At 36.1% G+C, this 24,793-nt stretch overlaps 5 protein-coding genes across 5 annotated transcripts; 1 reads left to right on the top strand and 4 right to left on the bottom strand.

Moving 5' to 3' along the window:
* Positions 1–135: 135 nt before the first annotated feature.
* LOC143463172 (uncharacterized) lies at positions 136–2,470 on the top strand. The gene is made up of 3 exons (XM_076961574.1): positions 136–1,223; positions 1,426–1,524; positions 1,730–2,470. Exons 1-3 carry the CDS (start codon positions 481–483, stop codon positions 1,947–1,949), a joined length of 1,062 nt encoding a protein of 353 aa, XP_076817689.1. The 5' UTR covers positions 136–480; the 3' UTR covers positions 1,950–2,470.
* A 43-nt stretch (positions 2,471–2,513) lies between these two features.
* Positions 2,514–5,734, bottom strand: LOC143463171 (uncharacterized). Its single transcript, XM_076961573.1, has 2 exons — positions 5,431–5,734; positions 2,514–4,914 (listed from the first exon to the last, which is right to left on the bottom strand). The coding sequence occupies exons 1-2, from the start codon at positions 5,472–5,474 to the stop codon at positions 2,514–2,516; spliced, it is 2,445 nt and encodes an 814-aa protein (XP_076817688.1). The 5' UTR covers positions 5,475–5,734.
* Positions 5,735–13,598: 7,864 nt separating this feature from the next.
* Positions 13,599–17,143, bottom strand: LOC143461912 (methylthioribose-1-phosphate isomerase-like). Its single transcript, XM_076959854.1, has 6 exons — positions 16,957–17,143; positions 16,314–16,549; positions 15,287–15,465; positions 15,037–15,213; positions 14,181–14,405; positions 13,599–13,887 (listed from the first exon to the last, which is right to left on the bottom strand). The coding sequence occupies exons 1-6, from the start codon at positions 17,086–17,088 to the stop codon at positions 13,769–13,771; spliced, it is 1,068 nt and encodes a 355-aa protein (XP_076815969.1). The 5' UTR covers positions 17,089–17,143; the 3' UTR covers positions 13,599–13,768.
* Positions 17,143–21,579, bottom strand: LOC143461913 (haloacid dehalogenase-like hydrolase domain-containing protein 2). The gene is made up of 3 exons (XM_076959855.1): positions 19,457–21,579; positions 18,713–18,850; positions 17,143–18,367 (listed from the first exon to the last, which is right to left on the bottom strand). Exons 1-3 carry the CDS (start codon positions 19,906–19,908, stop codon positions 18,169–18,171), a joined length of 789 nt encoding a protein of 262 aa, XP_076815970.1. The 5' UTR covers positions 19,909–21,579; the 3' UTR covers positions 17,143–18,168.
* Positions 21,580–21,960: 381 nt separating this feature from the next.
* LOC143463361 (uncharacterized) lies at positions 21,961–24,012 on the bottom strand. Its single transcript, XM_076961828.1, has 4 exons — positions 23,922–24,012; positions 23,678–23,830; positions 22,865–23,085; positions 21,961–21,972 (listed from the first exon to the last, which is right to left on the bottom strand). Exons 1-4 carry the CDS (start codon positions 24,010–24,012, stop codon positions 21,961–21,963), a joined length of 477 nt encoding a protein of 158 aa, XP_076817943.1.
* Between the last annotated feature and the right edge of the window lie 781 nt (positions 24,013–24,793).

Genomic DNA, 24,793 nt, shown 5'->3' with positions numbered 1-24,793 from the left:
ATGTTTCAATCGATATTTACAAGGCTTCTATTATTACATGTTGAATGCATTGAAACTGATGCATCAACACAAGCGTCTCAAGGGATAGCAAGCTTTCCGGATTGACTGAAGTGAGGGTCGCATCATGGACGAAAATAGATCTGATTGCATCACAGTGTGTCGTCCCTTTCCATTGATGAAACAATCGCTAATTTGCCAGAAGTCTATGCATTATTCCACAGGGGATATAAAGTCAATCTACGAACTAAACACACATCGACACATATCATGAGTTTCATGGGTTTGAGCGTTTACATGTATGTTACATGCGTATAAATGTAACAATTTTGTTTGAGTTTAAAAAGGTTAACATACTATATTATAGGGTCAGCAGCCACATCAGTGAAGATCTACGAAATTGAATTAAGAACTTTGAAATTGGAAAACGTTTGCCTAAAAATTAATCATTATTGAAAACACTGCACGCAGGGTGAGTGAAAAATGTCGCGAACGAATAAAGATTATGAAGCGGCACCAGTTTCATCAAAAACACCTGATGAATTGTTTGAGACGTGTGGAGGATTATCTCATAGAAGAGAATCACCAAGAATCAGATTATTTGATAATGATCCCTGGAGCGAATGGAGCTCAGGGCGAAGGACACCGAATGAAGAACAGTCTTCTATAAAAACAGATTACCTAAAAAGCAGTTCATCCAGGTCTTCACGTAAATCAAGTGGTTCTATAACACCAGAAGTCGAAAACGTGTGCTCAGTATTTTCCGATAAGTGGTTAGATGATGAAGACGATATCTATCCGAGAAAAAATCGTGTCGGAAGGCGCACTCGACTCACGGCTAACTTTTTTAGAGATGATTTTGATGAAAGAATGCACAAAATGATTGGAGACTTTGATGATCGCTGTTTACGATCAATGTGGAATAAGAAGAATTTTTTTAGGAAAAACGGGAGCAATGATGATTTTTTTTGCAGAAACCGTTCATTAGATGACAGCTTTTTTCAGGACAGCAATTTTCCATCGCTTTTTGACAGAGAATTGGATGATATTTGGCCAACTCACAAAAGAAGAGCATTGAGTAGTCAGGATACAGAAGGAAGAATTCTGAGGAAAGCTCCAGCCCAATTTAAAGAAGACGCTGAGTTTGAGATTGATAGAGATGTTTGTCCTCAAAGGCAAAATAATCCTGATAAATTTGAAGTAGACATAGATGTAAAGGGATTTAAGTAAGTAAACGTTTAATACATTGTCTTTAATATATGGTTTATAGTTGTACTCCTACTTGTAGGCTTACAGCGAGTATACTATAAACATGGCCGATAAAATTGATAAACTGATGTCGCAATGTTATGTCTAAACTTAGTGTATAAAATCATTGTTATTTTCTTCTTCAAGTTGTTCTTTCACAAATAATGTTTTTACAATCAGGCCAAGTGACTTAATAGTAAAAACTGAAGGCACGCGGCTTGTTATTCGAGCCAAGTCAAATACGGACACCGATGAGAAAGGACCGAATTCAGTGATTAAGTTAGTTTATCTCGACATGATACAACTCTACGTAGCTTATACTTTAAAGATCAAAATCCGAACACTTTTTTCGTGTAGTGTCTATAACCGTTCCATAACTGCAACAACACAACTAAAATCTTAATGTTATTTGTACTAAAAACAACACAGTACTTGCAAGAGCATAGCGTATACTTTAATTTATTTTATTTTTTTTTTGGTCTAGGGAACTGAAACGAGAATTTGAGCTTCCTTGCAACATTAACCCATACGACGTAGTTTCATTCCTAATGCCTGATGGATATCTCAGAGTGGAGGCTCCTGTGCGAAACATGGAAACATTTTATCCAGCTTCAATATCGCGACGGAGTAGCAACGAACCGATGTCGCCTGAGAAAGTAGTCAGCCCGCCGAATTACTATGAAGAGACGAGCAAAACTTCATGAAATGACTTGACGAACATTTCAGAGTTGTAAATTGGGCCCGGCTTTTCGGGTAGTATTCGGGTTCGGGCTAAAATTTGAAAAAAAGTTCGGGCCAGATTCGGGCTCGACTCACGCTTTGAAAAATTTGCGTCGCACTTTCACTTTCTTTACACGAATATGCGTGCGCGCAGAGTGCTAAAAATTTCTCTCAAAAAGCGAAGCGCAATTTAGAAAAGGCAGCCAGTATAAAAATGGCATCAAAAGATGACGTTGATTCATTCGAAAATTTAACTTTCGAGCCATATACGTGCTTCAAATAAAATTGTCCGGTTCGGGTTAACGATGTATGGCCTGTTTACAACTCTGGAACATTATGAAGAACAATTTGATTGTTCCTTACTTATAAATCACGTTTGAAATATCAGTTTTTGTCCGATTTGGTTGGTGTACCTATAATGTACAGTGTACAATCACCATTACACCGACTGTGAAGGTTTATTAACAGTTACAGATATATTGAACAAATATAAGACACCACACGACATCACCTTGTGTTCTAAATCAGTAATTGCTATTATAGTTTCTTTAAGGTGATTGTAATTCTTTTGTTGGGCTAAGCTGAAATCCCATACCACGGTGCCATTCTGGCGTTGCCAATTTGACATTAAATGCTGCTTCTAATCCTGCGTGTGGTGTTTCAAAGTTGGTTACCTCATCTGGTGTATGCGTTTCATGATGAACTCGAATGATGCGCTGTCGCAAGCGCACTGTGAAATTAGCTGTTTCAGTACATAACTCTTCATCTATTGGGTTGCAAATGTAAAACTGAGCTTGTATACGGAAATCCAAATCTTTACGCAAGGAATCAATAGCTGCATTTCGTGGATATATCATGGAGGCGTCAGAAAAAACTGGAATTAGACGCTTGTAGGTGACGGCAAGATAAGGTCGACCATCAGTAGAAACACCTCTGTCACAAAGTGTTGCAAAAGCAATCATTTTTCCACCGTTTTCTGCAATGGGTTTCACAGCAATATCTGTAACCTTTTCCCTCCCAAGATACCATTTACCCATTTCTGTTTCGTTGATTTGTCGTCTATCTTTCCAGGATGGCAGAATGTCTGAAAGCAACTGTGACTTGTCGATACACCGTTCATCCACCCGCAAATGAAATGGAGCGGGTTTTGGAAGAGTAGGGTGGTTGAACGACCCTTTCCTTAGATCTTGTTGGCTGCTGATGAGCTGCTTTCTTTGGTTAGCCCATTTGTTTGCAGACTCCGTAGAAAAGGGAGGAAACAATTTGTTAGTTTTAGATCTAACAGTTAAAGAATTAACCGGTCCCAACAATGTAACCTCAACTGCATCTTGTACGTAGAAAACTATTTGCTTTCTTTGCTTGAAATTGGCGTGCTCTTGTTTTGTTTTGCTTTGACCAATCAGAACCTCTGCATCAAAATCAGGTCGTCCTTCACCGCTACATGGATCATATCGAATCAATGAACAAAGTCCTAGATCTCCGATATGAAGTGAACCTTCTACACTAATTTCTGCGTATGTCTTTCTATGTTCCGGGATATCCCATGACCCATACGCCATAGAGTATGATGCTCCGGTAAGCTCAAAGGTAGCTCCTGGCTTTGCTCCACAATCTATTGCATGCGTGGGATCTACACTCCATCTCAAAGAAACAGGATCAGGGGGTGCGGTGTAGCAAACATTCTTTTCGGTGTACGATTTCAAAGGCAGTAGCGGTATCAGTGGTGTGATGTTTTTTCCGCTATTGATGACAGTGTTACCATCGTCTGCATTACCAATTGCTGGCAAAATCTCTAATCTATCTTCCATGTTACGATACGTCAAGCATAAGAGCATTTCTTCGTGACGCATCAACAGTTTGCTGTAAATGGTATCGATTGGATCCAGCCGCTTATCGCCCGTCACAGGTTTTGTAGAACACAGTTTAAAACCAATCGTTTTAGCTTCGAACAACTCCTCAGGTTTTCTATTTGCGGCTTCGCCTGTAAATTGATTTGCCAATGCTGTGTTTGATTTGAAAACTTCGTTTAGAACCTTCTCGATATCCTTTATTGTGGGATCCCTTCTTATTATTTGGTCTATGCTAACTGCTATTGTCAGCCACCACACTTCATCAACATGTGAGGACAGAATTGAAGTATCAATCGCAGCAGAAGGCGAAAGCTGATTTGGAGTTTCTTCTCTTGCCAGGTCACTCTCTGGAGTTTGAGGAGGAGGTGGAGGAGGAAGTTGGTCCGGATGAGCTGGAGTGTTTTCTTTTTTCTGATTAAATGTTTTACTAGGCTTAGTATCAAGAGGCATGTTGCAATGCAATGTACAACTGAAACTGAGTTTACCTTCATTATTAATTGCGCGGGTATTTGTAACTTTTCTTGGTAGTCGAATGTAAATTTCTTTCAACGATTTCAGATTTTCAGGGTCACTTTTTTGTACAATAACTTCCAGAAATTTCTTTTCCACTGAAAATGGCAAATATGTTGAAAGTAATCTGATGTCATCGAGAGGTCGTCTTCTAACAAAAGAAACCATTGTCGATGGATGCAGGTGAAGACGTTGTCGATTAATTTCGATGCGAAACTTATCACGAATTCGTCGTTTTATGTCGTAAATTGGCTCGTCATGTTTAGGACTAACCTCGACCTCACTTAACATAGGACCTGGGCAATCGAGGGTAGATATTAAGAGCGGAATGAAAGAACGCAGACGGAACACACAATCGCTCTTTTCTTGTTCCGAGGAAGTGCAGTAGTAATCAAGCAAGCTGGCATCTGATCTTAGTTCTTCTCCACCGAGAAAAAGTCGTTGGGAGGAAGGATGGATGCTAGTTTTTTGCCAAATAATTTGGTACAATTCAGAAATTAAAGTAGAAACACGAACGCCCTCCAACCAAATGTCTTCGTTTGTATCGCCGAGACATACTTGGATGATCAGCCCAGAACGATGAAGATTTCTGCGCAAAAACATAACTATAAATAATTTCGTATAAATAATTGATATAACATCAAAGAATATTGTTGGATAATATTTATGAGATCACAGTTAACAGAAAAATAATATTCTACTAATATTTATTTGAAAAAGATAAATTGTGCCAAGCAGAAGCTGCACACTTGTCTTTTACGCACGAGAAAAATCCAACAGATTATTTTTGCCGCCGATAATAATCCCAACAATCAAAGGCCCAAAACAGTTTATACTTTTATTGAATATTTGGATTATACCATATTATATATACGCTATAAGGTAATGAAGAATCGTAAAATTGTAGACCAAAACAAATATATAACTTATAGGACAGCACACACTGGTCTCATTAAATATTTTATACGTTTACTACTTTTTCTCTACAACAAGTTTTGTAAATAAAGCCGTAAACACCCACCTACAAAAATAACTAAAGTTGATTTAACAAAGCTTGAAAGCTTCTATTTGCCCAGTATCAAATATCTCGCTCACATTTACGTACCTGTACTTTTCACCATTTGGGTTCCCTTCTGTATAAAGCAGCATTTTGCAGCAACTTTAAAAAAGCAAACAATGCCAGCAACCTTAAAAAGTTTTAGTTAAGCTGCGGCCTCACTGCGATAAGCGTTTACTTTAAAGGGTTTTTGCTTCTGTGTGTAGGATCACCTTTCCGTTTTCAAATAGACAAAAGCCTTGTTAGCTTCGTCTTAATTGTCAAAGGACGAGATGATATGTCACACTACTGTAATGGCTGTAACCTACACCAGAAAAACCACATGAAAAGTTGTAAAACATCTTTCAGATGAGCTGTGTTAAACAACGCCTTATTATTTAGCTGAAAAGCAAAATCGGTGACTTTGCAACCACAACAATTACGCGGCAAAGGTTATTTACTAGAGAAACACTCATTCTGTGATTCACAACACGTGATTCACCAAAAAATTGGCCAATTGGCGAATTCGGCAATTTGAGTGAACTATTTAGTATAGCGTTTTACATAGAATTTTTAATTGTGAGCATATATACATAGATTGATATATTAAAATATTCTGTAAAAACTATTAACTTACTGTAATTTTGCATAAAACTAAAAAGCTACTTGCAAACCTTCGATCGCCATAGGTTTCATAGGCTACAAAAGTTTTAATAAAAAATCAATGTACTAGGCCACTGAAGTTCGGAAACCAACAATTTCCAGTGTCATAAAACACAATATATAGGCCTACTGTGCGAATAGGTAAAGTTTGGAGTAGAAATAACGTTTAAACATAGTTTAAGTTACACTTACATTGATACGACTACTATACAAAAATCCAGTCTTTGTTTTCTTTAACGAATGCTCAAAGCGAGAAAAGATTTGCAATTTTGCTAAACTATGGAAACACAATACATTATGCAACCTAGTATCTGTTTTTTGTTTTATCTCACCCAGAAAAATAAGGAAAATTATTCACGTTGGATGCTGATTGAATTACATTTGTAAAGACATGCTTTAAGTTAACACTTACCCAGTTAACACTATTTAGGCTTCTTACTCCACTACGCCAACACAAGACCAACGTTAAGGACCCGTTTGATATGATTAACAGGATAAACATTCAAAAGTTGCAATGATATTTTAACTTCATTTGACGTTATCACTTATCAGTCTGTTTACTAAGGTCCTGATTAACTTTAATGTTTTACCATATAGGACGAACGGTTTATCAAATTCATACAGACGATTTGGCGATATTTCAAGTAGCCTATACTGCCCAAAAGCCAATAAGCCTTATTACAAGAAGGGTGCTGGAATTGTTTTCAGGTGGGTCAAAATTTTAAAAAACGGCTCTTTACAAATGCTGCTTTAGTAGAAAATCGCACAGTCTCGAATTCCTGGCGTTCTGGTATAAAAATGTATTTTTGATCTTTTGTCAGTGTTTTACTTTTTTATGCAAATTGTAAATTTCAGAAGCACAAAAAAGACGAAACACATGTACGTGAGTTTAAATGCAGTATATCAAGACTGAGTTATGTAAAAATTTGCGTCTCATTGATGCTGACGCTGTAAGCAGCATATTTAACAAGAATCTATTTTAATGTTTTGTTTTAGAGTCATTAACTACACAGACTCCTCTTTGCTCTCGTGGTGGCAAAAAATATAAAGGCAAGCGGGCAAATGCGCGCCTCTTCCAGGGCTTCTGATTAATTATACAACAGACCTACAAAGGTAGCCTAGCCTACCATTTGTAAAATTTGATGAAAATTTTTACGAATATCATACCGCTACGTGGACGACATGTCTATAGCCCAAATTATTATCCAAGATGGTTATGATTCCTTTTTCAAGTTGCATAAACACTCAAACAATTCTTCACGAAAGAACCGCAGAAACTAATTTTTAGCATTTACATTTCCTTTTTGGCATTATTTTAGAAAAAGAAATGGAAACATAACCAGAAGTGATGGAAAGACATTTGATTTTTCACGAAATTGGCAGGTTTTGTTTCGATGAGAAAACAAAGACGGTTATTTAATGACGTTTCAAAGAAAAATCTGCAGCTCTACTGTCATTCTCAAAACAAAATTTGGTAATTCTAGGCCTATAGCTGCTATATAGGTTAAGTCAAAAATAAATGGCTTCCTCGCTAACTTTATCTTTTTTCACACTAAGAAAAACTGTACAACGCTATCTGAATTATAAACGGAAATAACGTTCGAATTAGTAACGTTTATAAAGTTAAGTCCAAGTCTTAAGTCAGTAATGGAAACAAGTCGTGACACAAGTCAAGTCACTTACATTTCAAGTTCAAATCAAGTCGAGTCATTTTAATCTACAATCCTAAGTCAAGCCAAGTCAAGTCAGTAGCTTATCGTTTATCGAGTCAAGACAAAGTCTTAACACATGTAAAGTCACAAACAAGTTAATATTTACGATTTATTTTCGATTTAGATCGATATAATAAACGGCTTTCTGAATACTCGTAAAGTAAATAAGATAGACATAGGCTAAAATGCATAGGCACATTTGATAGGATGTATTGCCTGGTGATTTTTGAATAAGCCCTTCCACGAACATAAAAACCGATGCCATGACGATTTGAAATGATTTTTTTGTGACTCGATCGAGTCAAGTCAATCGAAATTTCCACGACTTTTCCACAGTCAAGTCTTTTAAGCACTAACACACTTTTCAATCACTAAGTTAAGTCAAACCTTTCAATCACTGCTTACAAGTGATCCTTTAGTTAGAGCTACGAAGAATCTTGGGACAGGTTCCATATAAGGGAAAGTTGCCCATGATGGGACAAAGCGCAATATGGGACAGTGCGATAATTTCTTTCAGGTGGCACCAAATTGACTTTTGTTTTAGGTCCGTTACGTTACCACCTTCCTTCTGACATATTAACAAAAAACTAGCCTACTTTTTTTTGAGTTATTTTAATCGAAAGAAAAATGAACCCAAATTTTAAATTCTTCTGCAACATAACTAGATTTTAGTTTGACGTTGCAGTTGATTTTCTTTTGTTATACTAACAATTAAAATACATGAGTTAATATGTGATGACTTCAAAATTGGCAGACTTAGCGCTTTATCATTCAGAAACGGTTTATTGGCAATATAATGGCTACTTTAAGATGGGACACATTGTCCAGACTTAGTGAACCAGCGTTATACTTTAGGGTGTTGAGACTGATTTCTATATTTTTACAACATTCGACTCAGTTTAGATCAATGCGTTTGTATTTGTACCAGGTTTGATGCAAATTTATCAACATTTATTATGATACGAACGAAAAAGATACAAAACACAAAAGGTTACATAGAATGAACACGACGTTTTGTCTGTTAGAGAAAATATTAAACTACAAGGGAAATTTGTTTTTCCACAAAATCTGACGCGCTTATCATATTTTTGAAATAATCTTATAAAATGAAAAAAAATCAGTTTGAAAAGGACAGCATATAACTTACAGCGCAACCAAAAAGCTTTGGCAATATTATAAAATAAATATATCTTCATATTTAGTTGGTAAATTACGTACGAGGGTTGCCTATACTTGAAACGGAAATAAAATATTTTAACGTTGTGGCCTATATGCCAAGCAAAATTTAATAAAGCTTGCCTGCCATAAATAACAATGGAAAACTAATTCTTTTTTATGTTTAACAGCGGTAAACGCTGGAAAGAAATGGCCATACAGATTTTTAGAAGACCATCTTTCGTTGTTTGTTTCGTCAACCAATTTATTCGTCAGTTCGACAATTAATCGTTGCAAAAATCAATTTTATTTTTAAGGAAAATTTTCTAAGATTACGGCTTAATTAAAGCAAGGTATTAAAGATTTATGTGTGCTGTCCCATCTTGGTTTACCATGGTTGTTCAAGATGAGACAAGAAATCCATTTCTATTTTGTAAATCCCTCAATAAATAACAAGAAATTTTATCAAAACTTAATAACTGCGCTTGATTTCAAGCAATGCCAGAGCTAACATAATCCGAAAAAAGATATGCAAAAGCATATCGCGCTTTTAAGTGAGAGCAGTTTTCCTAAATGCCCCATCATGGGCGACTTTCCCTACAGGAAAAATTTGCAGTAATCTGCTCACGAGAATGAACTCGCACAAACCCTGCAAAATTCCAACGAACGATTTGAAGCTGTCAGACATCTCCAAAAACATCACAATCACTTAGCAGTCTTAGCTAAACCTGACATTTTATTTACGGCTTGTAAAAATCGAGAAGTAGAGATAAAATTGTACACATCCTTAACCTTTAATCGTTAGTCAAGATAGACGTTCAATCGCTCCTTTTATTTGTCAACATCGTTTTGTCTGGTGACAGCCGGTTCTGACATTCCATTTGTTGGCATAGTAGGCTTTCCCTCGTCGACGATAACTTTAGGACCCGACCAAGGTTAAATTTTGCAACTGGACGGTCTACGCAATGTTTCAAGAAAGTGTGTAAGACCAATCAGAGGCCAGTATGGCTGGTGTTGTTTTTAAGTCAAGGAATTACCCTAACAAATGGCGCGTCAAAACCTTTCATGTCGCATGCGTAAGTCAAGCTAAAATTTTCTTGGAAATTGACTTTTTGGCCAAAAATTCTAGTCTTGAGTTGAACGAGCTATTGCAAGAGCTCAAGATACGTTAAGTTATGAAATAATTGCATTTTAAAATCCTGTGCAAAATTGCAGTGCGGTATTTTTCGAATAATCGCATTTTTAGTAATTTCACTCTAATAAAGCAAACAAGAAAATCATCCTCTTTACACGGTTGATCAGGCGCTTCACGGGACTTTTAGCATTCACCTCAAACTCCTCAAGTTAGCTGCACATCGTTGAGAAAACATAACAGCAGATAGAGTTACTGCTAACAACATAGCCAATATTTATGCCCGCCAGTTTTGGCGGCTACCGTTTTTCAACAAATACAGTGGGACCTCGTTAATCCGAACCCCGAACAACCGGAATCCCCGCTATCCGACACAAAACTGCCGGGAACGGATTTCTTCCTATGCATTTTACCCCTTTAATCCGGAAACCCCGCTGTCCGACTCCGACACAAAAGTTTTGGAACAAATGTGCTAAATCAATAGCAATAAAATTCGATAAACCGGATTATTAACATTTAAGCGAAAATGATTCACGATTGTCCTAATACACTATGTACACTGGGTAGTTAGTTGACGAAACAATAGCCGATTATAATCTACGCATAATAACGTTGCGGTCTTTATTGATTCAAAAGTACAGTACTGTACAGCATTGCGCTTTGTAAAAAATTTTAGCCGCACAGCTTTTTAGTCATACTATGAAATACTGTACAGTATTTTAGAAACGAAAAAATAAATTGTTCATCAACAGTAACAAACAACGCTTCCGCGGTCGCAAAAAAATACGTACATTACATCGGTTGAGTGCGGCAATCTATTGAAGACATACTACTGCAACTCAATCGTGCTATCAGCTTTTGATATCGCATTGCGCAAAGATTGGAAACAGGTCAAAGAAAGTTCAAGACTGCTGGTCCCGCCGGAATGCTTCGCCATGCAAGAGCGGTTGTCAAACCGATTTGCGGCCGAATGTTCGTCACTTGGAGAGCATTCGTCTTTAATCAAGGCTGCCACTCGTAGGGATTTTACCCTACGGTAGGGTTTTTTGGCCCCTTGTAGGGTGTAGGGTGACCCTACGGGTTTTTCACCTTTATTCATAGATTTCCTTTTGTTTAAAGTAAAATAAAAATAAATTCAAATAATAAATTTACTGAATAATGACAAAAACATAGTCTAAGCCAGGGGTGGCCAAACTGCGGCTCTTTAATGAATTAGCATTGTTGAATTAGACATGCATTTTCCCGGTCTAGACGAGTTGTTTGATCAGATTATGAAACAATGCGTTCTATCTGATGTAGTAACAATGGACTCATTGTAGTAACCATGGACACTTTAGTTAAGTAAATTGTCAGATTGAAGCTGTACGTCAGGGCTGACCTAGTTTTAAGTCTTGGTTATGGTTATACTAATAATTGTAAATTGCAAAAAGAGTTGGAGAAGCCCAGCAGGTGGAGACTGGAGAGTGAGACAGCAGATGAGCAGAATCAGCAGATTGAACAGACAGGAATCAAGTGATCTTGTTTTGTAGATTTACGACTTTGTGTTGCGCGCGGTGGTCCGAAGTGGTCCGTGTGATCAAAATGTTTGCTTTGAACTTTATGAAGCGATCTTATATCAAAGATAGTCATATCCACCATCTTAATGTTGACGACAGCTCCCGCTGGCTTTCTATCCAAAAGGTTTATCCAGGCTTGGTGGCAAGTGACACAATCAAAGAATTGCTATCTCATCAGAAAGAAAGTTTCTTGGAAAGATGTAGGGAATGGTATAGGGAGGCAGTGAAGCAATTATATCAAAGAATCAATTTATATGACCCTGTACTCCAATCTCTTTCGCATTTGTAACCATCTGCTATTGTTAACGAAACTTCTTCAATCACTGCTGCAGCCACGATTGCTAGTGGACTTCCTTGCATTACAACCATGCTCAACGTTAATGCACAGCAGATTGACCGACAAAGCGACAATGGAGATCACTTTTAGCAGATGAAAATATCATCTCTGGACAATGGAAAGGCTAGTTATTTGAAAATTTTTGGCTTGCTATGAGCAAAATTGATTCTTATAGAACTCTGGCAACATTTGTGCTGCAGGTAGCTGCTCTTCCACAGAGTACTGCAGTGGTGGAAAGAACATTCTCCAAGCCGAACTTAAACAAAACCAAACTGCGAAACCATCTTGGTGTAAATACTCTTGAGGGAATTATAAAAGTGAGTGAGAAATTTTCTGATAATTTTGACGTCACACCAAGACTAGCTCGGCTGCATGCAAATGCTAGACGATCATATATGAATAAATATTGTGCTGATGATCGTGTTGCTGCGGAAGAGGTGGAATTTATGGACAATGATGATTTTCCTTTTTGTTTTTGATCTCAGAAGATCACTGCCTAATTAGTTTCTTAGACAACTTTGTGATTTATATTCATAAATGTTTGTCATTTGATAATGGTACAGTAACTGTGGGTATGAGACACTGTGTTAACACTGCCTATTTGCACGTATGATACGGTAACTAGCTTATTTGTTGTAATTTATCATTTCCGTGATTTTAACACTATGAGTCTATGACAAGTGCTTCAATGTTTTGCAGACAGTATTCCACTAACTGTAAAATTGATATTGCAATTGTTTAATGTTTTTCTGATGTTAGTTATGACATTTGGCAGTCTGATGTACTTGTAAAGGAATGTTTCGTACTGTGAGTTGTTTACTGTGATGCTGTATCGTACTGTGAGTTGTTTACTGTGATGCTGTATCGTACTGTGAGTTGTTTACTGTGATGCTGTATCGTACTGTGAGTTGTTTTATTTTTTTTTTAAATATTTTTTGGGTTAGTAGATGTCTTATGAAGGGCTTGCTTTAGTTTGATAGAGTTTGCTTGGTGTATATAGGGTTTGATAACATGTATGGCTCAGCTTCACCACTAAAATTCAGAAAATTTAGGTAAGATAACCCTTGTGGTTTATATTCTGACTTAGTTGTTGAGTACAAGCACCAAAGAATGTTATCTGCTATTGCTCTTGTTATAAATTCAACATTACTGATATATTCAATTAGTGGAAACACAAACGTCAGTAAATGTTGAACTACTTTAGTTCTGATGCTTTTGAACTGAAACTAAAGTAGTTATAAAGTGCCATAAAACCGCCAAAATTTCTTTTTTTTTGTTCAAACTGCGTAGGGAGATGTAGGGTTTTTTTAGGTGTGCTGGTAGGGTTAATTTCTTTTTTTGAGTGGCAACACTGTCTTTAATACGGTGGTTCTGGGGTTCGACACTGGGTCGGATCATACAAAAAATATAATTTTATTTTAGTTGCTGTCCAGCCAGAAAGTCGGTACTTAGAATTGGAGTAAGGTGCATACTGCGTTTTGTACACGGTGCTGCATTTGCAAAATTGATTGATTTTTTACTTTCCGATAATCCGGAAACCCCGCTAAACCGACATTTTTTGACGAAACGAAGTGGTCCGGATTAACGAGGTCTCACTGTATTTCTTACTTGGATGTGAAGCTTTGTCAAATTAACTGATCAAACTTTGCTAACATTCTAAGCCAAAGCCAACGCAAGTGGCGTTATGAAATATTTCTATAGTATTGCATACGTTTCATATTAACTATTTCAGTAACCAGTAACCAAAAATAACGATAATGTTACGGTGATAAAAGCACTGCAATTGCTCTGTAACTGTATTCATGAAACATGTTCGATCGATGATATCTTCAGATTACCGCTGAGGGTGTGACTATGGCAAATGAATTTGGTCCTGAAATTCTTTTGGGGTAAACACACCATTTTCTGTCATAATGCCAGTTATTAGTTTATGCTCAGTGACGTCAAACGAAGGATTCCAGCAATCAATTCCTGAAAAGAAAATCATTTTGATTTCAGAATAAAATTAGATACTTATCAAACGTTGGAGTGCTGCTGTTACATGCAACTTTACCAGGCGTCTTAAACTACCATACGATAAATTATACGGTAAAATTGCAACAAAAACAAACTTAACCCTTTCTAACACCGGTAAGCGGTCTCTAAATCATTACTTACGGGGCGAAACATCATTGTGGTCGTGGATTAATAGTAACTCTAATTCATGACTATTGCGATACGTCTACAATGATTTCGTGGAATATTCCGCAATATTTCTTTCTTACCGTCTGGAGCAATTTTCACCCCTGCAATTTGCTTTAGTTCGTGGGGAGGTCTTTCTTCAATGACAATATCGTCACCGTGATATGTGACATCACAATGACAGGTAACTGGTGCAGCGACATAGAAAGGTATGTTGTGGTGTTTGGCTAGTAGGGCAAGTTGATAAGTACCGATTTTATTTGCGGTATCACCATTCTTCGCAACTCTGTCGGCACCAACTACCACAGCTAAAACAAAGGTGTTGTACTGTACTAACTTCATTAGTAGTAGTAAACACTAGCAAAACTAGTACTGGTAGTAGCACAAGTAGTAAATATTTTTAAATACTAGTTTCTTCAAACGTAAGCTAAATCACTCATATGAAAAAAATTGAAATCCCGGTAAGGTACACAGGAAATATAAAACAAAGCAAGAGCAATGCGACAGGAATAATCTAGTTATTACCAATCAATGAGTTGTAACAAAATCGATGTCATAAACTGTAAAACTAAAGTAAAACTACGTTTAATTGCAGAAGCTGCGTTTAGCTACAACAACTTAAGTACATTAACAATATTTAAGGTATAGGAACGACATTAAATTCTACAACATGTTTCCTATCGTTAGTGTTCTACTGTTCATTGCCAAATAGTACATTCCTGTGTACTTCACTGGATACACAAAGCGGGAACACGCAAACAATAAAACAGAAACCTCTCGAGTATATAGACAAGTTTGAAAGTATCTGTAAAGTGAGATGACAATGGCACTAATTCGACATACTTACACCACAACATTGGCATATAACATAGTGATGAGCAATAAAACGTCAAATATTTGTTTGACATACAAATATTTAACACTGAAAGTTCTACAAACCTGATAACTTCTTCGTTTTCATAAGCAATGCTACCATGCTGTCAGCAATTAAAGTTGCAGGAATTTTTTCATGCACAAGCTCATATGCAGTCAAACGAGCGCCTTGGTTATAAGGTCTGGTTTCCGTACAATAAACATGTTCCAAACGATTTCGTTTTTTCAATGATCTAATAACACCTGAAAACAATCAACGTTATTTTTCTTGTGGTCCAGGTACAAACAAAAATAGTGATAACAAATCTCGTAATACCTAATGCTGTTCCGTAGCCAGCAGTTGCAAGGGATCCAGTGTTACAGTGAGTCAAGATGGTGCAGCCGGCATTATTTTCGCCAGCCATACCTTGCAGAATACATTCAGCACCATGTTCACCAAGTCTAGTATTATCATTGATATCATCTTGTAACAATTTTTCCATGCGATCCAGCAATCTAAGATAGAAAAATGAATAAAAACAGCGATGGGGTTGAAGTTCACCCAAAAAGCATAATGATATGTGCAAGTACGTACAATTAAAGTTTTGTAATAACTAAAAATTGCAGAAAATTGCTAAGTTGGCTATGCCAAGCCCAACTACCAATGATTCATGCAAAAGAAACAGTTATAGAAGTTTCGGAAAGTAGATCTATGCGTAAGTTACAGCACGATATGGTTTCTGCATATAAGCAGTACTTACTATAGCACATGCAAAAAAAATGTCCTCATTGTAACATACAACAAAGTATTTTATCAGAAAAATTGTTTAGGTAGGATCATTACTATCATAAAGGTGTCACTGTATTTGAAAACGCTTTTTCAAATATTTCGGTCTGCAAACCCTATTTATAAATGCATTTATTTAAAAACTAACATTTTCCAGATTGTCCAGACAAGCACGGAGATCTTATTTTGCAGGTAGGCGGTATGAACTAGCAACTTGAACTGTCATTCTCATTACCAACCAGTGATGGGACAATTTAATTACTAGAAGAAAATTTTTGATTTGTTGTTGATTTACCACTCCAGCTTGGACTAAATTCCAAATATTCAACTGGGCAAAATTATGTTCAATATGTATATTAACATAAGTAAATATACCACATTTTAGCACAGTGCCGTTCATGCTAGATCAGGGGTGCCCAATATGTTGTCACAATTTAGCAATTGATAAAAGAACTTCTTTATTAGTAGCTCATTTTGAACTGGCCATTATAAATGTAGTTCATGAGCCTCAAAAGTTTGGACACCCATGTGCTAGAATGCTAGATACTTGATACAGGATATACTGTAATGTACTTACTGAGATTTTAAACTTTCTATATTTTCGTTACCAGCTGTTATGAGATCCTTACAATACTGGAAAATGGAAACCCCAGTTTTACTCAAATTTACTGCAGTAGGCCTTGCTGTTACCAAATATGCAACTTTATCTTGCACAAATATACCAATTTCTGATACATGTTTGAAATCTTTGTTGTGGAGTTCAACAGCTAGACTCAAACATCCAACGATGGCTATTGCAGGGGCACCTCTAACCTAAAGCACATCAGCATAAGTAGTTGTTTAATAAAATAAAAATGTGATATTATTACATCTAAAACTTAAGTTAACCACCAAGAGTTTTTGCGACTTCAAAAAAGGTTATAACGTTTCTTTGCTGTTTTAACAAGATCTTATGGAAAACATTTATTTACGCAACACAAGGAATATACTAATATTATAGCAACGTCCAGTAGAGGTAAGTTACTGTGAAACAACTTGTAACGCCTTGAAAAGGTGGGATTCTTTGCTGTTCAGCAAGAAAAAATTCAGTGTTTGTAACACATCACAATGTATGCATCTGTCCATGTAGAAAAGTAAGTGATGCCCAAGTAATTTTTTGAAAGCACGTAACTAGAAACAACGCATGACAAAACAAGAAAATTTCTAAAACTAAAAGTTACTTTCATTTGGTTGATAGCCTCCCAGCCATCCTTGACAGTAATGATTTCTTCATAAATAGTGTGGTGTGGTAAAAGAAGCTGATTCAAAATTTCAAGTTCACCCCGTCGATACTTTATTGCTTCCAGTGTCATACTGAAGCTTTTGTTTAGTTAAAACATACTTTTAACAAAAACTTTTAAATATGATTCTGTGATATGTAAGATAACCAGATAAAGGCATACATTTAGATATATTTTTTGAAATACAGCGGCACTTTGAGTATGCGATGCACTTGCACACAAATTAAAAAACCTAAATAAAAGTTCATTATGATTTAAAGAAAATTTCAGTATCAAAAAGTAAATGCTAAAGTATTCAAGGTCAGAACAACATACAAGTTCTCCTGACAAGTTCTTATGCAAAAGGCTACAATGATATTTGGACTGATTCTGATATATTTGTTAAGTTTGGGCACTTGAAAAATATAAAAAATCCAAACAGCAGCAAAAAATGCATCTAAAGAAAAACTGATTGAAAAGTATAATTCACTGTATCTCAAATAGCATTGTAGTCTCAAATAGTTAACGTCAACAAATTTGTAAAAATTGCTTTAAATACGAAAGTATAACTTGACAATCTATCAATGACACTATACTGTAAAATAACATTTCAGCCAGAATGCAGGTATACAATTTTTAAAAACTAATTTTTAAAATTAAATCTATACATGTAAAGAATGACAACCAGGCAACAAATGTTCAACGAATTCAATACTAAGTGTTATAAATGATGTATACTGATTCCAATTCTTCCATTAATTTGACGAAAGTATTTGCATTTATTGTACGATAACCAAACTGTGTTCGATAGAGTAAGTTCATCACAGATGACAAAACCTATTGTTCATTTATAGCCTTAAACTGATTCTGACACAAAAAGTACACAAAACCAGAAAAACATATAATTAAAGAATTCAGTTTTAAACAAGACAAAAATTTTTAGAAAATTTTCACGATTTTTAAAATGCAAGCACCGTGTCTGGCACAAATGTGGAGTTTACTTGCACATTATTCCTGCACAGTAAAGTTATAGGAGGTACCGATTACTCTGTTTTCCTCCGGTTATGCAACACAAATTGTCTAACATTTGCATGATGATAGTAAACCACTAGCCCATGCCTTGAAAACACACTGATTTGGAACCCACTTAATAAAAGCAAACTGTTTTAGAAATCATCGGCTAGATAGTATCATATCAACAGCATTCGAAAAGTCTTGGGCAACACAGTCTTTGGAAAGACTAATTTTGTCTTCATCGCCAGCAATATATTTGCCTGTTTGAACCAAAATGCCTTCCATTTTTGCTTTTATAGCTCCATCAATATCATCTCGGACATCATCACCAATCATAACACATTCCTCAGGGGTACAACTGCATCAAATAGTATCATTTTATTATATATTAAATAAGGTTGAGAAATCATTTTGATTACCATGTAATGGCTGCGAAAAATTACATTTACAGACCAAATACTGTACTGCAGCTCTGTAAATTTATTGTCAAAGCTTAATATTAAACCTGTATAAACTTATTCCTAAATGCATGAATAACTGGAACTGTTAAAATTGTTTATGATAAAATTGACCAAAATTGTTTCGACAATCATCCTACATCTAACTTAACTATGATGAATAAAATACAGGATTTGCCATTGAACATGTGCTTATATGAAGTAAAAAACAAATTAGATAAATATTCGTAAAACAAACTCCTTACTCCAAATCCTTGATAGCACCTAGAAAAAAAGATGCTTCTGGTTTTCCAACAATAGTTGACTTTTTATCAGTGGCATACTCAAGAGCTGCTGCAAAAGCTCCTGGACCTAAGGCGAACCCATCGGGCCTTTTGAAGTACCTGCAACAAATTACCATGATGTAAACTCAAGTTCATACATTCAAAATGTATTGAAGATCCAACTGTGTTCAAATTGAATAATTCAAGTAATGGAAGTTAGAAAATTGGCCAATGACTGTGCCTACGATAAACACTGATGTGTAACAAGTATAAAAACTGCTACATATATATAAGTAACATATGTTGTAATCCGGATAAGGGGGTGTTTTTTCAATTGTTCCGGCATATCTGTTTTTCTTAATTCTCAGGTCGAAGTTGGACGGCAAGGTTTCCGGATTACAGGGGTAAAACGCTTGGCAAGAAATCTGTTTTTAGTAGTTTCATGTCGGATAGAAAGTATTCCGTTTTTTTTCGGGGTAAGGAAAATGATGTCTGACTACTAACAGTACATAATATTTTAAGTTATGTACCTTCTTGCAGTTACACAATACCATGGAACTGGAAATGGTTGATGATGGTAACTGTTAAGCTATTAGAACGGATTTATAATAAAAAACCTGCTATTTAATGACAGTAGATACACACTGAATATACTATAGCTTATTTTCTAGATATTTTTTATACCTAACTATTAATACGTTAGTAGATAAGTTTTGTATAAAATACCTTGCTTTATTTATTGCAATTAATGATGCACCATCAAGAAGTAGTCTAAGAGCGTAATTCATCGCCTCATATCGAAAATGTTGTGATGACAGACCGACAACAACAGCGTTGGGGACGTTAGTATCAATCCCTACAAAGTCCTTTTTAGCAGATTCAGTTAGCATCAAGTAAGGCCTTGAACCTTCACTTTCAAGCAGTTGCCTTGCAGCAGTTAATGATGTATATATCTCATTTTCTTCAATTTCAAAACCCAGTCTAATCAGCCGCTGATGCAGTGAATGTAAATCTTCTTTTGTTGTGTTAGTGACAAATTTTACTTTCAAACCACTTTTTCTCAGCTTGCTGAGAGCTTCATGGCAGCCTGGTATCACCTGATCTTCTATATGCAATGTACCACTCAAGTCGACTAACACAGCCTTTGCGCGTTGAAAAATCTGAGTCATTCTGTTCATATAATATTTTAGAAATACTAACCACCAGGATCCAGGCTATGTTCTGTCAATAAATAATGTACATCTGGGAACAAATGGTTCTATAACTAAAGAATATACAGTGCCAGCATTGTGAAGCAGCTGGATTTTTAATTTAACAACATCCTTTACATATAAACTTCATCAGCCATAGATATTCAAAAAATTTTCGCCGTTAAAAGCGTAACATATTAAAGAGGGTGAGAATTTAAATAAATGTTGAAGTTGGCATTGTACTTCTTTACAAAACAACTGAAAATAAACACGAAAAGTATGGTTTCCAAATTACTTGTTGCAAAACAAACTATAAAAACATTATATATCTCATCATTTATAATGATAGTTTTCCCATCTTAGTAGTCAAGTGATCAGTGTCAAAACAGTACCTACATAACTAAGAAGATATCAAGTGACTCAGAAGCCTAAATTTCAAGACAAAGGTTTATAGAAACCAATTGGGCAAAACTGTATTGACATGTGCTAATGCTACAACACTCACATAACCCAAAAATGATAAATTAGCTGTGACTGACCGATCGCTAGGACAGACTTTTTCAAGTGAAATTTATTAGTTCTAGATATAAAGTCTGTTTCACAAAGCTATTGACAAAGTTACAACTAATGCAGAACAAACTCAAGCTGAGGTCTCGTTAAAAGGCACCATATTCTCAGTTGCAGTATCAAGTTTGGGTTGGGCCTTGATATTGCTCGTGCCTCGGAATGAGCAAGTGCATGCAGGTGCAGCTTGTGCAAAGCTGAAAAAAATATTTGTAGGAAATCGTAATTTATTCGATTCCAATGGTTCACGTTGCTAATTTTTCACATGATGCCTAATTGGACATGGGCCCAATACCTACGACCTACATTTCCGGCTTTAGTAGAAAAGTAACAGCAGCAGCATGTTGTCAAGAAACTTGACTAATCTATGGCTGAACAAGAGCTTTGACCTACGTCACAATGAAGGCCAAAAAAGACACTTTTTGCGATTTTCTTTTGCCGATAACTACCTAACTAAGAAGTATTTTTCAAAAATATTATACCAGAATGTTCAGTTAATAGTATTCTTTCATGTAAGGTCAACTTGTTTTTGGACTTATCCCTCACTTTAAGTAACTGATCTTTCATTGCAATTTCTGAGTCCAAATACTGAGTGCATTTTTGTTTTTCTCGGCAAAATATTGGGGCACAAAAGATGTCCGGGCACACTCACGGGCTGTCATGTGCAGGTATTGATGCTTTGACAAGCCCCTGCATAGATTTTTCATTTTTGAAAAATTTGGCAGTTTTGGATGAGAAATAGTGTGTGCAAAGACCCCTATTTAATATGACAGTGTACACAAAACTTCAAGTCTTCGTTTAGGCCTACTTATTATAAAATAACGTTCAAACAACCAGCTTTTCTTTGTTTATTTATTTTAAATCGGCATGAAGATAAAAAGTTTGGTATGCACGTTGATGAATCTCATGCAAGCAGTTGGTACATCACACTACAGGCTCTGAAGTATGGCAGTTATCGATGAGACATAGACATATAGACACTACTGTGCGCAAAGAAAAAATTTTGACGTGCAACAATGTCTTATATCTTCATTTGTTTATTTTAAATAGGCATTCAAACAAACAGTTTTTGTTTGTAAAAAATGACTGCCACTACCACTGTTTCAGTGGAAACTTCTAATCTATTTTTCACAGTTTCTTGTTAACCTCACTTAAATGTGAGTCTAGTGCAAAAGTGCACAACCACAGGATGCCTTTGCATACCAAGTTAGACCCCAGCTACTCAGATTGTAACGTAATCCGGTTGTGCACTTCTGCACAAGACCCCATTTTTGAGCAAATGCGCTTGTCATTTACGCAACTCATTTTTCATTGCTTTCCGCATGCAAAATCCTGCTGAAAACGGATGTCGGCCAGAGCCTACTCTCAGTACTCTACAGTTTGGCGGCCACAGTAATAAGAGTTTCAGTCATGTAACAACTTTCCTCAACCCAGGGGTTAATAATCTGACAACATACTCAACTCACCACCTATTTCCTAAATTCCTTCCTGGATTTGGAATTTTGAATAACAATGATGAAGGATCTGAAGCATACAAAGTATACCGTGTTCTTGTATGAAATTAAGTAAAAATAAATACTATGATTTCTATGATCTTTGAATAATACAAATGATTTACAACAAAATCGTATAATTAAAATTTTTATAAAGACTAATTGTGCAACTCAATTCTAAAAATTAATTATTTGAGCATGTTTGCGCATAGATATTACATTACAAACGATAGCGGTTTTGACCAAGGGTTTGGGCGATAGACATCCTATAAAACACTAGATCGCTTAACTTGCCTCTGAAATTAAAGCCAAATTGAAACTTTCCGATTCCGCCATTAAGGGGCCAAGCAACCAGTCCCAGCAGTGGTGGTGAACTGTGATGGAGTTGTATCGACAGGTGTCGTGTCTTCAGTAAGGTATATTTTAAAAAATAGCCTAATCATAATGTTATACAGAACTTATTCAGGTTAGGATTCTTATACATTTTAGAATACGCCGATACCTTATGTAGTCTAGACCAGGGCTTCTCAAACTGTGCGTCGCGACCCCGTATGGTGTCAAAAAATGTAATTTTGGGGGCGTGAAACAAATTCAATCTTATTGAGATGAATTGTTTTTGTTAAGTTTTTATTCGCTTTACTGTTTCCATCACGCGGTTCTTTTATTACTGCAGGCTACAAGTACTGTACTTTGGTGGATTGTGTGCATTTGTATGATTTTGCCATAGGCAAAAACACCACTTGAGATTTGCAATAAGACGTTTATTGTTTTAATATCTTTAACGTGTAGGCTACCCATCAAGAGGTCACATAGAAATTTCTATTCTAAAATGTTTTTTTGTTCTCTTTTTTTTTCACAACAACAACAACAAACAATAAATTACATACATTTTCCCAGAAAATTCTCGAAAATGAGCATTGAATAAATATATGTAGTATAGATTCAACAGTATTTCTACAGAAAACGCATAGCTCGGAGTCTAATGCTCCAAACCTGAACAGCGCCTGGTTGGAAACAATAGCTTTAAGGTTAAGTTTAATTTGAAATGAACGTAATTTTGTTTCAATTGTTGAGTTGTAATGGGCACGGTATATTTTTTCCATGTTGTCTCGGGTATGTCAATTCCAGGTTCTTTTTCCTATTTGTTTTGGATGATATTGACTATCGTAGCTTTTCGCTGAAGAATGAACTCGTAGCTGCGTTTTGTTGTTTTCCCATGGAGTATAACGCATTGTTTTAGAGATTCTAGTGGGTTTTTGTTGTAGTCGATTTGTCACGAAGTTTCGTCCCAGTCATCTGGGATTGCAGATTTAAGTTTGACATATTCCACGAATAGTTGATTGTTAGGTACAATGTCATGGTCAATGATAAGCTTTTCAAAAGTTATATAATCACCGTTTGTGTCAATTAGTTGGTAGTATTCTGTGATACCTTCGAGCCGAGTGGAGCCACAGTGGAAACGTAGCATAACTTCTTTTTATATCTAACTAGTTTATTGAAGAAAAGCGGTTTGGTTTGTAGGTTGTATACTTCTTCTGACGCAAATGTACGCCATGCGCTTGCCGAAGACCTCAAAGAGTGTAGTGGCAAAACAGTTTTAGGCAACTTTGTTTCCATTTTAACCGTGGACCGTAGGAGGCATGAAAGCAACGAGTGTCTGAAAAAAGGTTTTTCAAGTTCTTTCCATGAAGACTGGAAACTAGGGTCAATTAGTAGCTTAATCCATTTTATTTTTAACGCGTTTATATATGCCTCGATATCAATCATGTTTGCACCGCCTTCAACATAACTAGTGCACAAGTTTGATTTATTCTTTCGCGTTTGATTCGTTCCCATTTGGAACCCCAGATATTCTAAAAATCGACATATTCTAAAACGTTTATGGTCTGGGCGGATTGCTTTGACGCATGTCGCCCCTAGTGGCAGTTGGAGACACAAACGTACTTGCTGCTTGAAAAACGTAGGCAATTGTTGTGATAGGGTACATGGTTGTCATTTGGTTTGTTTGAAAGCCAAATTCCAGAAATTTGGCCATTTTTAGTCTGCCTCCCAAATTTGTTTTTTGGCTTCTAGTCAGTAAATAGTAGGATGGTGCTTTTCATTCTTTTTGATGACTGTTTGCTCTTTTTTGTGTCACCAAAATCTCATCCGCACGTAGTACAGTCCAAGTTGTAAAACGTTTGGCAGGCTGGCGATTTTGTCATTCGTTCAATTTTTCTTGGTACCACTTATTGAAACTAAACGTTTTATAAAACAATCCGTACCAAAATCCTTATAGTTATAAGTATGCTGTATTGTATCTTTCACCACCCTGTCCGCTAAATAGTGGAAGGACACCACGTGTATTTGCCTAAAGAATTATTTTTTTTCTCTTCATTCCTCACTCGCATTTCGAGTGAGTCGTGTTTTAGACAAGGAGACATACAGACGCGACGCTTACTTTTACTCAGCGGTCTTGATGAACAGTTCCAAATTTGAATAATACAAACAAATTAAAAAAATAATAAAAAATGTGTGTATCTATCGGATCGGTAGCCGAGGTTCGAGCGATGAGGAATTATCGCCGAGTTTATGCTGTGGAAAGACTTTCCTCAGTCCAAGAATAAAGTTTGTGGTACCATACCATAGCCTACTACTTTGTCAGGCAACTTCTTTATGCCATTCGCGTTACCGTAGTTAGGCCCAGCCTAGTTCAAAGCTTTCTTGCCAATTTCATGAGTTTGTGCAATGATCTGTACACAAGCGAATGGAGAGTAACATAGCCAATACAGCTAAAATTTCTAACAAAAAAATTGCTTTTTTTTCAATTTTATTTA

This window comes from Clavelina lepadiformis, chromosome 6, assembly GCF_947623445.1.
Source record: "Clavelina lepadiformis chromosome 6, kaClaLepa1.1, whole genome shotgun sequence".
Classification (NCBI taxonomy): Eukaryota; Metazoa; Chordata; class Ascidiacea; order Aplousobranchia; family Clavelinidae; genus Clavelina; species Clavelina lepadiformis.
The sequence above is the reverse complement of the archived record's forward strand: the minus strand, read 5'-3'. Positions and strand labels throughout refer to the sequence as shown.

What these genes read in the sequence shown, in the direction of transcription:
- LOC143461912 (XM_076959854.1), bottom strand. Translation starts at nt 17,088, where the DNA reads ATGACACTGGAAGCAATAAAGTATCGACGGGGTGAACTTGAAATTTTG. An exon ending in AGGCTATCAACCAAATGAAA is followed by an intron (nt 16,550 to 16,956) that starts GTAACTTTTAGT and finishes GATGTGCTTTAG; the next exon opens with GTTAGAGGTGCCCCTGCAAT. An exon ending in TGGCTACGGAACAGCATTAG is followed by an intron (nt 15,214 to 15,286) that starts GTATTACGAGAT and finishes GATTGTTTTCAG; the next exon opens with GTGTTATTAGATCATTGAAA.
- LOC143463172 (XM_076961574.1), top strand. Translation starts at nt 481, where the DNA reads ATGTCGCGAACGAATAAAGATTATGAAGCGGCACCAGTTTCATCAAAA. An exon ending in ATAGATGTAAAGGGATTTAA is followed by an intron (nt 1,224 to 1,425) that starts GTAAGTAAACGT and finishes TTTTACAATCAG; the next exon opens with GCCAAGTGACTTAATAGTAA. An exon ending in GGACCGAATTCAGTGATTAA is followed by an intron (nt 1,525 to 1,729) that starts GTTAGTTTATCT and finishes TTTTTGGTCTAG; the next exon opens with GGAACTGAAACGAGAATTTG.
- LOC143463361 (XM_076961828.1), bottom strand. Translation starts at nt 24,012, where the DNA reads ATGGCCAAATTTCTGGAATTTGGCTTTCAAACAAACCAAATGACAACC. An exon ending in CTACGTTTTTCAAGCAGCAA is followed by an intron (nt 23,831 to 23,921) that starts GTACGTTTGTGT and finishes GTCGATTTTTAG; the next exon opens with AATATCTGGGGTTCCAAATG. An exon ending in TAAGCTACTAATTGACCCTA is followed by an intron (nt 23,086 to 23,677) that starts GTTTCCAGTCTT and finishes GACATACCCGAG; the next exon opens with ACAACATGGAAAAAATATAC.
- LOC143461913 (XM_076959855.1), bottom strand. Translation starts at nt 19,908, where the DNA reads ATGAACAGAATGACTCAGATTTTTCAACGCGCAAAGGCTGTGTTAGTC. An exon ending in ATTGCAATAAATAAAGCAAG is followed by an intron (nt 18,851 to 19,456) that starts GTATTTTATACA and finishes AATTTGTTGCAG; the next exon opens with GTACTTCAAAAGGCCCGATG. An exon ending in GGTGCTATCAAGGATTTGGA is followed by an intron (nt 18,368 to 18,712) that starts GTAAGGAGTTTG and finishes TATTTGATGCAG; the next exon opens with TTGTACCCCTGAGGAATGTG.
- LOC143463171 (XM_076961573.1), bottom strand. Translation starts at nt 5,474, where the DNA reads ATGCTGCTTTATACAGAAGGGAACCCAAATGGTGAAAAGTACAG. An exon ending in CCAAATGGTGAAAAGTACAG is followed by an intron (nt 4,915 to 5,430) that starts GTACGTAAATGT and finishes GTTTTTGCGCAG; the next exon opens with AAATCTTCATCGTTCTGGGC.